The sequence below is a fragment of the Panthera onca genome, chromosome F1 (assembly GCF_046562875.1).
Source record: "Panthera onca isolate mPanOnc1 chromosome F1, mPanOnc1 haplotype 2, whole genome shotgun sequence".
In the NCBI taxonomy this organism is placed as follows: Eukaryota; Metazoa; Chordata; class Mammalia; order Carnivora; family Felidae; genus Panthera; species Panthera onca.
Genome location: NC_138355.1, coordinates 39,943,350 through 39,959,314, shown reverse-complemented (window position 1 = coordinate 39,959,314; position 15,965 = coordinate 39,943,350). Strand labels below are relative to the sequence as shown.

At 36.6% G+C, this 15,965-nt stretch overlaps 1 protein-coding gene across 1 annotated transcript in view; it reads right to left on the bottom strand.

Annotated features, from left to right (window-relative positions):
• NEK7 (NIMA related kinase 7) overlaps positions 1–15,965 on the bottom strand; it is a 157,606-nt gene that overhangs the window by 60,440 nt on the left and 81,201 nt on the right. Inside the window, exon 3 of the mRNA XM_060644030.3 lies at positions 12,838–12,978. Within this exon, the coding sequence (XP_060500013.1) occupies positions 12,838–12,978 (141 nt within the window). The remainder of the gene's footprint in view (positions 1–12,837; positions 12,979–15,965) is intronic.

Here is a 15,965-nt window from a genome sequence, read left to right as displayed (position 1 = left end):
TGCACACCGTGATAGGGAAGCTATCACTCCAAACTGTTTCTTTGGAAAGAGCAGTGACAAAATCTTGCCCTTTTTAACAGTATGTCACAGATATACATACAACACGTAAACAGATCTACTCTTATCTGTGGAATTAAAATTTCCTAAGGGAGAGGAGCAATTAGGAAAAACTATCTAAAAAGGCTCCTGGGGGTAATAATGAGTAAAAGGTTGAGAAATATGGGTCTAATGTGAAAAGTATAAAAATATATAATATAATAAAATGGATATTAGGATGTGTCTGAAAACAAAGAACGCTATCAGTGCTCTAAGTGTGTGGAAAATAAATAAATAAATAAACAAATAAACAAATAAGCAATATGCTAAATATTGGAGAATATATCTGGATAAGTCATGACTACAAGCTGGTTAAAACCCTAATCATAGGGGTGCCTGGGTGGCTAAATTGGTTGAGCATCCAACTCTTGCTTTCAGCTCAGGGTCATGATATCAAGCCCCACATCCAGCTTCATGCTGAGCATGGAGCCTGCTTGAGGTTCTCTGTCTGTCTGTCTCTCTCTCTCTCTCTCTCTCCCCACCCCCCCTTCTCCTGCCCATCTCCCCCATTGCATGCTCTCTCTCTCTCTCTCTCTCTCTAAAGGAAAAAAAAAAAAAAACCCTAGTCATATAACAAAACAACTTTAATGACATTTATAGTCATCAACTTGACCAAGTCCTCCTGATTCAGACTGCCAATATGTTCCAGGAAAAGTAGGTATATAACCTGAAAGGAGTGGCAGTCATGATCCAAGTCTTTTTGACTCCAGCAGAAATTATTGAACACCTACTAGAGGGTGTAGCCTCTTATATATGCTGCTACAATCTTTACCATGTTCCTGTAAGGTAGGTAGTACTGGCTTCAATTTAGAAAAAGGACTGAGACTCAGAGAGGTTAAATATATGCTTATGGTTGTAAAATTAGTAAGTGACAGAACAAGCACTTGAATCCAGATCGTTCCAGCTCTGGAGTCTGTTTTCGTGAATAGCCTAGACTCTTGCGAAGTCCAATACATATACAACTAACTAATAAGTACTAAAATACATGTGTGTGCAAAGTGCAGTATGAGAAATCTAAAGAAAGAATCTCCAGGGCACCTGGGTGGCTCAGTTGGTTGAGCGTCCGACTTCAGCTCAGGTCATGATCTCACACTAAGTGAGTTTGAGCCCCATGTGGGGCTCTGTGCTGACAGCTCGGAGCCTGGAACCTGCTTCAGATTCTGTGTCTCCCTCTCTCTCTGCCCCTCCCCTGCTCATGCTCTGTCTCTCTCTGTCTCAAAAATAAATAAAAACATTTAAAAAAAAATCTAAAGAAGGAATCACCATGTGAGGAGTGGGTAACATTAAAGCTGAACTTTGAAAAAATTGTTAAGATTCTGCTAGCCAGAAATAACAGATATCTAAGGCATAAAAGAAAATACAGAATATGGGGGAATAAATACAACTTATAAGAGGAAATGTTTGCTTACTATCATTTTTAACATCCAAACATGCATGTAGTTCTAATTTTCCCTTAATTAAAAAAAATTAAGGAAAATATAAATAAAAATTTTAAACAAAAAATTGGCAAAATCACTTTCTTAAAGAATTTTAGCTTGTGCTCACTCTTCCATTTCTTGTACAAATGTATGTGTGTTTTAGATAGTGAAAACAGAGGCAGTATGCATTATATATGCTTTTTCACCTGACTTACAGCAAAATACTTCTCATATTTCTAGTCTTCAACTTTATTTATTTTTATTTATTTATTTTCTAATGAAAAGTTTTAATATCAAATTTATGTTTTTCAAGTTTTAATGTGAAATAGCTAAGAACTGCACTACACATAAAGACAATTAACATAAATAAATTGGCTCATTCTTGCTTTCTTTCATTCACAAAACTGTGTTGTCAACTGACTAGATTTTACCGTGGATACAAACAAGAAAACAAGTTTGCAGTCCTAAAGATGCACACTGCCAGATGCAGAATGCAACCTGGAACAAAGGAAATGAACACACAATCTACTCAGCACTACTTGTACAAAGTGATGTGAGACCCTCAAGGGGATGGAGTATGTCTGGCAGGGATTATATGTGCAGGAAAGCAGAATACTTCAGAAAGGTTTCTTATAGACAGACTTCAAGCTGTATTACAAAGCTGTAATCATCAAGACAGTATGGTACTGGCACAAGAATAGACACTCAGATCAATGGAACAGAATAGAGAACCCAGAAATGGACCCACAAACGTATGGCTAACTAATCTTTGACAAAGCAAGAAAGAATATCCAATGGAATAAAGACAGTCTCTTCAGCAAGTGGTGCTGGGAAAACTGGACAGCGACATGCAGAAAAATGAACCTGGACCACTTTCTTATACCATACACAAAAATAAACTCAAAATGGATGAAAGGCCTAAATATAAGACAGGAAGCCACCAAAATCCTCGAGGAGAAAGCAGACAAAAACCTCTTTGACCCTGGCTGCAGCAACTTCTTATTCAACACATCACCAGAAGGAAGGGAAACAAAAGCAAAAATAAACCACTGGGACCTTATCAAAATAAAAAGCTTCTGCACCACGAAGGGAACAATCAGCAAAACTAAAAGGCAACCAACGGAATGGGAGAAGATATCTGCAAACCACATATCAGATAAAGGGTTAGTATCCAAAATCTATAGAGAACTTATCAAACTCGACACCCAAAAAACAAATAATCCAGTGAAGAAATGGGCAAAAGACATGAATAGACACTTCTCCGAAGAAGACATCCAGATGGCCAACCAACACATGAAAACCAACACATATGACTTCACCATATGAGGACTTTAAGATACAAAACAGATGAACATAAGGAAAGGGAAGCAAAAATAATATAAAAACAGGGAGGGAGAGAAAACATAAGAGACTCTTAAACATGGAGAACAAACAGAGGGTTACTGGAAGGGTTGTGGCAAGGAGGGGATGGGGTAAATGGGTAAGGGGCATTAAGGAATCTACTCCTGAAATCATTGTTGCACTATATGATAACTTACTTGAATGTAAATTGAAAAAAAAAAATAAATTAAATTAAAAAAAAATAAAATATATTTTTTTAAAAAAAGAAAGATTTCTTATAGAAATAAGTAAAATCAAAAGTTCATTACTTTTGCTTCATTAAATTGCTTCATACTTAGCAATTTCTTCTTTTTAATTAATTTATTTTTGAGCGAGAAAGAGAGAGGGAGAGCAAGCTAGTGGGGGAGGGGCAAAGAGGAAGGGAGAGAAAGAATCCTAAGCAGGCTCCAAGCTGTCAGCACAGAGCCCTACATGGGGCTCGATCCCACAAACCATGAGATCACGACCTGAGCTGAAATCAAGGGTTGGACACTTAACCAAATGAGCCACCCAAGCATCTCTACACTCAGCAATTTCATATAAAAAGGCACACATTCCTCAAATTGCCAAATGATGGCAGAAAAATTGATATTACTTATGTAACAAGTTAAATAATAAATATTAATGTAAACAAAATTTTGAACTTGATATTAGTATAGTTATGAAATATACACAGAGAGACTATTTATGGTTAAAAATCAAAATGGCAAGAGAAATAACTGATTCTCACCAAATCATGAATGCTAATGCCATTCTTAGGACCTCCTAGTCACAATGGACTTGATATAATTGAAAGAAATGCAGGGAAATACAAAATGTTAAATGTCTTAGATTTTAAAGGAATTCCTGAAAACTTTTTTTTTTAATGAAAAAGAGAAAGGTTCATTCTGGTACTAGTAATTAAAATGAAGAAAATCATAAACTTGGAGACATGTATAAATCTAACCTCCCAATAATCAATGTATCTATGATGGGAAAAATACTTAAAAGGCAAAGCTAGTGAATGAGAAAAAGATGTGTCCAAGTGCTTTAGGAAACTCCAAATAGACACAACATAGCAAGATGGAAGTGTGCTCCACAGAAATCATGAATTTCTAATTCAAATTATAACTAATTTAGTACTACAAATTAACTTTTATTTTTAACTGAATTTTCAATAATATCAAAGTCTTTCCTTATTCACTGAGAGATAAGCATGGCTGGCACATTTGAGGCAAAACTAAAATCTGAACCAAATACATTTATAAATACATTTAATCAGAAATTCATTAGTATCTTATCTTTCTTTTTCTCTCAGCCAGCAAGTCAAGACAAAAATAAAAACTGGAGATTTAGATCAAATCATTCCCAGACATAGATTCAAGACTGTCTGATTTCATGAGCAAGAAAAGACAACACACAAGGAAAAACAAAATCTAGAGTTTGTAAAAATAGCTTTCATAGGATATTTACAAGCTTTGCTCCAGAAGCCATCTTTTTGAGCTCTACTCAAGTTTCTTTGGGTTTTTAGTACACTTGGTAAGAGCAAAGTTACTAACAGTGTTTAGGCAAGTACTGGCTAATAAATTCTCAGTACTTTCTGAATCATTTTTAAAAGTTTTCTTTTGTCATCTTCAAATTTTGCCAAAAATTACTCATGACTGATGAAACTGAAAAGGATAACACCGGATATCTTTAAGAGGAAAAAGAGGACCTTCAAGTAACTTAACAGAAATGTCCTTGAAAAGGCATATGTCAATTTGTTAGGAAAAAAAAAAAAAAAAAAAAAACACTTAAAATGTAGCAATGAAAGTACTTAAAAATTATATACTAAGGAAGCTTGAAAAACCTGGTATATCTCACTTTAAATAGATATTACATAAATAAAAATCTTACCCAAATATTCCCTAGGCCTCCCCAGCTTTATAGAGCATGACTAAATGAACTGAACTGTCCCTAAATTGAGTCACTGTACTCCATATGACAAAACCTCAGTCACCCCTGGATTATGCCTTTCTTCATCCCAGTGTTCTTGCCTTCTTTACCTGGTGCCATAGTGATGCTTCCATCCCTTATTCCAACTGACCAGTGGCTGTACAGACCATTCCCTAACCATTGTTGGAGTGAGGGGAGAGGAGCTTTAAGGAATATTTTTATTATCAGCCTGTACATTTCTGGTTCTCTTACTTGTTGACTGGTAGGCAGACTTTCCCTTCCAGAGCCGGTCTCTCTTATTTGAAGGTGTACAAAGGTACATTGGAAGCTGTGAATGAGAATGTGGCTACAGGAGAACCGAAGGATCCAAAATTATAACTGTGGAAAGTGCCCCATAAAGGGTTAGGAAAAGAAAAGCCATTGAAAGGGACAGAAAAGGGATACCTGGAGAGGGAGGAGAATCAAGATTGTGTAATCACAGGGTGCTTGGGTAGCTCAGACTTTCCCTTCCAGAGCCTGTCTCTCTTATTTGAAGGGGTAGAGGATGAGTGGGGGGTGGGGGTGGGAGAGTAAAACAATCCACAGCACGAGGGCTGTGAACCCTCTAGATATAAACCACAATCATTGAACAAGTTAACGTCCAAATAATTAAGGTCTCTACCACCAGCACTTCCCTGACTAAATACAGAGGCACTTAAAGGGTGGAGAGATTGGGATGGAGGAGGAGGGGCAAAGCATTAAGCAAGGTGAGTGCAGGAAGAGTTCTACACTGATGCCAGAAACTTGCTCTCTTTATAACACCAAGGCCTAGGATCTAGCTTCTGTCATCCTTTCTCTCTTAATGCATCAACATGTTTGAACTGCAAATTATAAGACAGGCCTCAATTTCTTTCTTGTGGATTCCTTAAGGTCCTGGCAAATGGTGGTATAGAACTAGATACCTGTGAGTGTCACTAATTACTCTTTGACTATTAAAAACTTTTGTTTCCAAAGAAATGCCTTTTAACTCAACAGGCTAGCAGTGATCCAACCTCGAGGAGTCCATCAGGAAGCCCTGTTTGATAGGTTTCCTCAAAATTAAAAACAAAAACAAAACAAAACAAAACTCTAAAAATTATCACAGGAAATTCACTTTTATTCTAATATTATTCTAAATTATTCTAAATTTATTCTGAGACTAAAGCTCAGCAAAACTTAGTCAGGGCCTGTATAGATTAAGAAGCTACCCTACGAAGGTATGTTGGAAGCTGTGAATGAGAATGTGGCTATAGAAGAACCAAAGGATCCAAAATTATAACTGTGCCCCATAAAGTTAGGAAAAGAAAAGCCATTGAAGGGGACAGAAAAGGGATACCCAGAGAGGGAGAAGAATCAAGAGTGTGTAATCCCAGGGGTGCCTGGGTGGCTCAGTTAAGCATCCAACTTCGGCTCAGGTCATGATCTCATGTCCATTGCTTGGTACCATGTTGACTCTTTTGAGACCATGCCTCACTCCATGGCACTCAGTCAGCCCTCTCGGTCCATCGCTTACCCTGCACTTACCTTACTCCTTCTGTAGTTAAATTCCCACTTCCCTTCCATCCCCTGTTTCCAACAAAAGTTGTTCTTTGACCTCATCTTGATTACCATGCATTCATCATTTCATTTTCTTCAGACCTCTTATTCAAGGTCTGATCTCAGTTGTTAACTCTCTTGGACCTTTGTCAGCTATTTGAGCAATACAGATGCCTCCACTTTAGAATCTCTCTCTGTCTTGCTAATTCCCAGTCATGGTTAATTTCCACTGTGTATGACTTCATTTCTCTATTCACATGTTATCATTGTTCCATGTCCCATGGCATGGAAGGGTTCAGGGTATTTCTTGGAGTTTTGCTTGGAGTTCCCCTTACTCTTGGACATGTTGTACTCTCTTACACTTCCCATTTGAATGCATTTTAAGCACAGTATAGGAAGAACCACAGATCAGCAGATACGCGATTACAATGCCCACAGTGGAAGTTAAAAATGACTACTCGGAAGCTGCTGCCTCTTGGTGTATGCACTTGGTGTATTTTCCACCATGCTCGATGGAAAATGCCATCTCCTGTTTGACACAAAGTCTTTGCTGTCTGCTTTGCTTTCACAAACTGCATAGCTGTTCTAATTCATCTGGTCTTAACTCTACCTGTGCGCTGGATGGATTTTTCATCTCTGCTTCCTTTGAGGCTTTTTTTTACCAGTTGCCCCATTTCTCCCCAAACAGCCTTCCTTCTCTGCCTGTAATAGCATCCTTTGACTTTCATACTGACACCTGTGTAGAATAATCTGTTGCTTCAACACCTGCAGCTTCCTAAAACTCACCTCTTGTGTTTTCTGGGAGTACACACTCTTTTATATATATATATATATATATATATATATATATATATATATATATATATTTTTTTTTTTTTTTTTTTTAATGTTTGCTTATTTTTGAGAAAAACAGAGACAGAGTGCAAGTGGGGGAGGGGCAGAGAGATGGAGATACAGAATCGGAAGCAGGCTCCAGTCTCTGAGCTGTCAGCACAGAGCCTGATGCATCATTTCCTTCTTACCTATAATTATTTGCCTTACTGTCTATCCACCCCCTCTCAACAAAAATGTTGAACTCAGCTGTATCCCACTGTCAAATCCAGTGCCTGCCATATAGTAAGTCCTTGATAAATATTAAATGAGCATATCAAAAGTCTTCAACAGCATAAATAAAAAGTTACTTCAACTATATATATTCACTAGGCTTGGCCAGTAGAAGAGTTTATCATTTAAAAATTTTAAGATAAACCCATACAATCAAAACTTGGGTTAGCACAATAACAACCCTGAGACACCATAAGATGCTAAAGAAAAAACACTGTGAAACATCAAAAAAGGACAAAGAACTAAATTATTTCATCGATGTCCATTATCTCATTTAAATATTTCAATGTTGATAATCTATTTATGCCACGTATGGTAATTCATTATAACTCCAAAATGTTGTTAACTAGAATGCCTTATTCTCTAAACTTTCAAGAAAACTAAAAATCTGCTTTTTCTTATATGCCTTTTTCTCACTTGCAAGTACAAATAAATAAAAATAAGAAGCTTTCATTTTTAAGATAAAAGCTTGTGTCTCCTTAACAAGTAAACACATCAATTATTAAATTATTCTTCAATTTAAAAAAATATAATATATAGATTATTCTTACAAATACTTTCCAATTTTCATTTGTTCAAATAACTATTGGAAGGTTCACAGGAAATCCAAAGAGATTAAATAACGAAGCTGATAAAAGCTGCAGGAAATTCAGTAATCACAGTGAATACTGAAAGAGACTGAATATATAGTTGTAGAGATTATGAATGCATTATAATCAGTATGCATTATGGAAGAAGTTATCATTGTTCACAAATTTCTAAATGCAAGTAATCCCAACTTCTAATTACGTGAAAACATACAGAACCTAGAAACTAAAATTGACATATGTTAAAAAAAAAAAAGTTATGTTCATCAATATACTTTAAAAAGTGATATTCTTGATGAATGCTTTATAATAATAATCAAATATAAATACAGCAGTAAATATCAAAGAGTATTTGTCCCTTCAAGAAGTTGTTTTGAGATCACTTGGATCAAAAGGGTAAATTTGAACAAAACATATTATCACCTTATCTTTGTAAGTACCATACAAAAGTACTTTCCATTCATTCTAATGAATGTCAATGACAATGGATGTCCCACAGAAAAACAGCGTTATCTGGACATAAAACTTAAGAGTAAGCAAAGAGAACTTAAGCACTAACAAACCAAGGATCAAAATGTTTCACCTACTATTAGAAAATTAGGGTAACAAAAAATCAAAGGACTGAGACACAGTAAGACCCAAAATTCATACTACAGTACTATCGTAAGACTAGTAAAATAAAAATCAATTCCAATTACATAGCTCTAATCAATGAACTAAGAAGCATGATATAGAGATTTCATGTACCAGATCAAAACAATTCTTTTGATAGTCTCCCAACACAAAGAACTGAGGTTCTGAGACCCAGCTCACAGCCTCTATGAAGACTTTTCCCAACCTCCTCTCACCCGTGTTCTTGGAGGCTGCTCCCATGCCGGTGCCTATCCTGTGACTTCAGATTGGTCTCTGTTGCACTTCTATTCGAATCCCATGACTCCTGTTATTTATCTTAAATTCCCAAGGCCTTCCCCCCTGTCCACCGAACACTAGGTGATCAATATATCAACAGTAGGTGGACTGAGTGAATGAGCAATAGTGAGGGAAGCGGCAAAGAAAGGAAACAGCAAGAGACGGAAGCCATCTCGGCAGATGGAATTGCAAAAAAAGTCACATCAGTTAAGGCACCATCTTAATTTTGGCCAATGAATCATGATGGGATATGAGTACATTTTCAAAAAGATTGGTAAATGTTGTCATATACTGTTGGCTCTCAGATCTCTGATTTCAAAGTCACATGCATTCAGTATACTCTTCTTTCCACACACAGACAACAGGCAAACCTGTAGGAAAGTCACCAGAGGTTAGGACATTGCTTTATTTATTTTTTTTTTTTTTTAAGGATTTTGAAAAAGTAAAACTTGGTTATGTGGGACAAAGTAAAGAAATGCTTTGAAAATGAAGGTGAGGAAGCCTGGATGGTAACTCTAACGTGTCTCCTTAACGATTTATAAGCAGAAAAGTGAATTATAAAAGCGAGCACAGTATTCAGGAAGGGTTCTAGCAGAGCTGGGAACAGTAATACAGCTCTTCAGCCAAGTAACCTCACCTCAAAATAACAAGATGCATGAGGAAAGTCAGTATTTGACTATGAAGTTTTTGAGGAGGGCCTAAGAGTCTTCAGAAAGGAAGGCAGTCTGGTTAACAATATTTTAAACATTTTCATTTCAAGCTACAGAGAATTTTTTAAGGAGGGAGCATGGGATTTACTGTTCAGCACAAGTGTAATACATCACCAAAATCAATAACATATCTGAAATGCAAATACATTTCTCCTCACAGAGGCTAAGACACTATTCCCTAATTAAATAAGCGAGGAATATCTTCACGACATCACCTCTGTTCTATAAAGAAGTTACGTTTAAACTAGAAGATGCCACAATATCAACACTTGATAAAGCAGAGACAAACAACATAACCCAAAGGGACAAATGCTAACTCCTCACGGCAGGAGACTGTTGACTGAGGTTTATCACGGTGCAAAATGGGAACAGGTGGAGGGGGCATCTGATACTGAATGGAAATATGATTGCCCATATTAACTCACATCGTCCTTTCAAATTCCTAATCAAAAGAAAAATACAGACAAGAAACAACTCAGATGGCACTGTGAGAGAACTAGAAGAGCTTTTGTTCTTTCCTCCTCTCTCCCTCTTTTCCTCCTTTCTTCCCTCCTTGTCTAAGTATTTTTTATGACGAAATCCTGTGATTTAAAACGCAATCGTTAGAGGTGGAATGGAGCCTTGTCTGTTTTTCTACACTCAGAATCAGTGGGAAGGTGGAGAAGGAGGCCTCCAGGGACCTCCAAATGATTTCTCACTCCATCTATCCTCCGGCCTTCATGGCCTGCGGCATGTCAGCAGCTGTCTTCTTTCCAGTCCATTCTGTGTGTTAAGGTTGTAATTTTATTTTGAAAAGAATGAATTTTGAAGATCGTCCCTCGATTTGAGAATCTGCAGTGAATCCTTACTTTCCTAGTCTTCAAATTCCTGTTCAGTGCTCTGCACAATCTGCTCTCACACTGATAGCCTGGCCCAGGTTCTGATTCTACCCACCGCTCAAACGGACACCTCCATTCTGCAGACTCCTATTTAAATCAGGAATCCATGCCACAGGGTTCACATGTAATTGTTCCACAAAGACTCTTTTTCCTCTGGAGTGCAGGAATAATATGACTACCTTCTCTTTTATTTCTCTCAGTGCCTAGAGTTGCATAGTAGAAATTCAATAAATACATTTTTAAAATGGGTCAGAGTTCTTTTGTAAGGGAATAGTCCTTCCAAAGACATCTGCTTTGTGAACATTAATATCTGCATTCTATATTCTATTTTTCTTAAGCTGTAAGTGGTATATAAAAAGAAAGAACACTCTCATAAGCTACTCTCATAAGCTGCTGGTGAAAGTCAACCCATCCCACTATGGCAAATAACCCGGTATCAACTTAGAGAACCAACCACATGCATTCCCTGTGGCTCGTCATTTCCATTCCCAGGCATACACAAAAGAGAAAGACTGGCATGCGTGTACCAGGAAAGGCTCTTAAGAAAACCACAAAGTATTGTTTATAATAGTAAACAACTTATAAACAACCCAAACAGCAAGCAGCATGTAACAAGAGCAATGGAACATGACATAACAGTCACATGCACGAACAGGTGACAATAGTTATTTAAAGTTCAAAAAATGCAAAGCAAACAATAAATTTATTTAGATATTTATACAGACGTGGGGAAAACTATAAAGAAAAGCAAAGGAATGTTAAAACACAAAATTCCAGATATGGTTACCTCTGAGGGAAGGGAGTAGCAAATCTAGATCAAAAATTTTTTCTAATGTTGTATTTCTTAAGCCAGGTGATGTATACAAGGGCATTTCTATTATTTTTTTATATCTAATATGCGCCACATAACGTCTTCTATAAACATTTAACATTTCCTTAAAAATGTAAGTGAAAACTGCTCATCTCTGTAATAGCTGTTGCCAAGTATACTGATCCTTTAAGAAGTTGCAAAAAAGAGGTGCCTGGGTGGCTCAGTCAGCTAAGTGTCCAACTTCAGCTCAGGTCATGATTTCACGGTTCGTGGGTTCGAGCCCCACATCAGGCTCTGTGCTGACAGCTCAGAGCCTGGAGCCTGCTTCAGATTCTGTGTCTCCCTCTCTCTCTGCCCCTCCCCCGCTCATGCTTTCTTTCTCTCTCTCTCTCTCTCTCTTTCAAAATAAATATTTATATATACATACATATATATATATATATATGTATGTATATACACACACACACACACACATATATATGTATGTATATGTAAAGAAGTTACAAAGTTACAAAAAAATAATAAGAGGAAACTTTGGTCTCACAGGTCACTACACAGAAAAGATATATCAGGGTTGTGGAATCAAATGGGAAGTCCATGGGCAAGTGTGAACAATAACTACCTTATGTGAAAAATGTGAAGCAAAGCTGAATGATGTCAAACATACTCTAAGGCAGAAAGACAAGTACTGTCTAGACCAGAGGGCAAGTGAAGTTACACTTTCTAGACTCGTTAGGACAAGTGAAACTTCTAGGGCTCTGGCAAGTACATTTCAGTGGAACTAGGACGCTAGACTTAGGGTAGGACTTGTAAGGAGTGCTGGAGCAAGAAAAACGAATCTGAGGGAAACAAGACAAAAAGTCAGGACTGAAGAGCAAAACTGCTTCCAGAATGATACAAACACAAGATGGAAAATTTCAAACAGGTTATCAATCCTCTGTTTGCATCTACTTCATTCTTTTTGTAATTTTCCAGTAAATCAAGCTCACTTCGTTTTTCTTTCATTTACTGCCACTGTGGTTCTCCACATTAATTTAACACCCCACCCTAATCCTGAATGCCACTTACTAACTTCAGGCAATACATTTTGTAAAGTCTACTTTCCTATCGTGAGGCCTATAGCCACAGCCAAGGATGTGACATCTAGTTACATGTCCGGTTAGGAGCAGGTGGTGATAACTCAAATCTGCCTCTTAAAATCTAGAGTTGTAAAAGCTTTTCTAGGATCATTCCAGTCATTACTGAACCTAGGTGAACAAAACCAGCTCAATTTTTAAAGCCTAGAAGTAATATTAAAATTAAAAATTAATTTCTACTGTGTACTACACTCAATTCAAGCTTTTAAAGTATAATTTTTATTCCTTTCTAGCATTCTCAAGACTGTCATTATCCAATCATTTAGGACATACTTTCCTGTATTTATTATTCACATAGTATAATTTTACATTGATTTACATAGAATTAAAATCATCTTACCTGCACTTTTTTTAAAGCTACTGGTACTCCATCCAAGAGACAGGCTGCTCTATAAACTTCACTAAATTGCCCGCGACCAATTTTCTTTTCTATTCGAAAGTTGGCTAATGTATTATAGCCCATATCCGGTCTTAAGGCCTTCTGTAATTAAAAAAATCGGAAAAGTTTTCAATCACACAATAGTCACACAATTATTGATTGTTTTCACATAAGTAGGTAACACCTACGGTAAGCTCGCAGACATCCATTCATTCAACCAGTATTTATTGAGCCCTTCATGCTAGGCACTGTTCTGTGTACTAGAGATACAGTAGCAGACCCAACAGATGATAATCTCTACACTCAAAGAAAAGTTCTGGCAGGGAAGAAAAGTAATAAACAGGGTAAACATAAAAAAATATATATATACAGTATGTGAGATAGGAAGGGCAAACAAAAAAAAATAAACCAAGGAAAAAGGATATGAAGTGTCAGGGAATGAAGATTTTGAAATTTTCGATAGGAACTCTATAAAATTATCTTCAGTTCATAGAATACAAACTTGTCCCACTCAATCTAGTACTCCTTTGACATTTGTTTTCTTTTTCAAAGTATCTTTAACTTGAAACAGAATGTGTACACACACACACACACACACACACACACACACACTTATTTTGTCCAACCTGCCAACTAAATGCATGAAAATCTGCTGAGCTTCCTGAGAGTTACTGAACTTGTACAAAGAACACTTCCAGTGGCAGGGAATTTACTACCATATCATTACTTTTTTTAAAAACTTTCATTTTTTTTTAGAGTAGTATTAGGTTCACAGCAATATTATAAGAAAGTTACAGAGATTTCCTCTAGAGCCCCCCTGTGCTCCCACATATGCATAGCTTTCCCTAACCCCCACCAGAGTGGTACTTTTGTTACAATTCATGAACCTACACTGACACATCGTTATCACCGAAAGTTCATTAGGGTTCACCCTTGGTGTTGTACATTCTACAGTTTTGGACAAATGTATAATGACATGTATCAAACATTACAGTATCATACAGTATATTTTATGGCCCTAAACATCCTCTCTGTTCCTCCCATTCATCCCTCCCTCCCCATTAACCCCTGGCAGCCACCGATCTTTTTATAGTCTCCACCGCTTTGCTTTTTCCAGAATGTCATACAGGTGAAGTCATTCAGACTGTAACCTTTTCAGACTAGTTTCTTTCACTTGGTACATAATTACATGTTGAAAAAAGATTTTGCTGTTGTTCATGAAAAAGGGTTCTTTTTTTTTTAACTAATGTACTAGCTGCTAGGAAAACAGAGATGAACCAGAAATGCTTTCTGCTCTGAAAGGGCTTAGCCAAATGTATGGAAAAGGCTCTGGACTGCTATGAGAGGAATAATTACAGGGTGTTGGGAGGGGAGCAAAACTGTCATCCTATTTTAAGACAAAACCCAACTCCTTATAAATTTTATCCAATGATCTAGTGCTTTTGTTCACTTGTTTATTCATGGACTCTTTCACTCATTAAATCAGTCATGGGGTAAACAGTAATTGAGCATCGATTACAGTCAGACACTGTCTGTTGCTGACGTTGTAACAGGCACCCGAGGAATACAGCCTTTTAGGCTCCTCATGACACTCATAATCTATTTTAGCATCTCTACCTATATAACAAAATGAAGAAAATAGTCTAGTTTAACTATCAAATGCCCTATCTCTTCTCTATTTTAGCTAAATACGCATAGGCTTTTCAAGGTTCCTGGATTATTTATTTAAGTACATTCTTCAAGCCTCTACCATTCTGTTCACACTCTTCTGGAACTCCTCTACTCTCTGAGCCAACTTGGAGTACACATGACATTCTTGTGGCATAGGACTAGTGCACCATCTAACGAGACTGAACATTAAATACCTATTAAAGCAGTCAACAGCACTGGTCATAAACACACTCAACTGAACTTGAACTCCTAGTCAAGTAAAATAAACCTCTGTTCAGGTTGATGACCCCATGACGGATGCAGAAGGCTACTTTGACATATAGGCAGTGCTTTACATTAACCCCAATGCTTTTAATGTTGTAGGCTTTACTACATCTAGCGTGCTAGCAAAAACTCTAACGTTCTGCTAAAGTTTCACTGTAGTTCAAATACAATGTTTCTCAAAAACAGAAGCAATAACTCCTGTCACTGTACACTGATTTTCTTTCTTCAGGAAGTCTAAATTATTGTCAAGAAAAATACCATTATTCCTTTAAGACATGCAAGATAACCAGAATATAAGAAATTTCACAAATTCATTTCAGAAATATAATACCATAAGTAACTTGTAATAGAATAAGAGTACTGGCTACCATAATAATAGAGGTTTCATTTTGGTACCTACAACTTAATGGGTCCTATATATTAGGACTTTATATGTCATCTAATTCAATTCTCATGACAATCCTATATATAGATGTTATCAAACCAAACCAATGTCTAGTTGATTCCCAAGTATAGCCTTTGCTATGCTACCACAGTTACTAAACAAAATCACCTCTAACAGGACCCAATATTATGGGACTCTACATGATGATTCACAAATATTTCCAATTTAAAATCTTTTGATAAAGAAAACAGGAATAGAAACACATGTCAGAAATGAAAACAAAAACATGTACCATAATAAGAAAAATAAAAGAAAAATTATCAAATAAAGGGAAACAACCAGCCATGCTGCTCATTTATAAGATTTCTTTTTTAGTCATTGAGATTAATCTGTAGTAAGTGTCACTGTGACAAAATGGTACCTATTTAAGAAACGAAACTAACAAAGTACCAATTGTTAGCTACAGTCCATGGATAATAACAACTTTTCTTAGTTTTTTAACTTAAATAAAAGTTTCATTTAAAGAGGAGAGGCTTTTTTAATATCCTATGCTTTTCTAAGAAATCTTTTTCTAAAAAAACTATTGACACAGTAGGACAGTCTGCAACATCAAAGAAATAGAATTCCTTCTTCCGCTATGTATGTACATACCATTTTTTTCTCCTGATGAAAACTTGTCACTCTCAACAGTAAAATACAACTCCATCATTAGGAACACTATCGCACAGTCCATATACTTTAAATTTGACTGGGAATTACATCTTCTGTC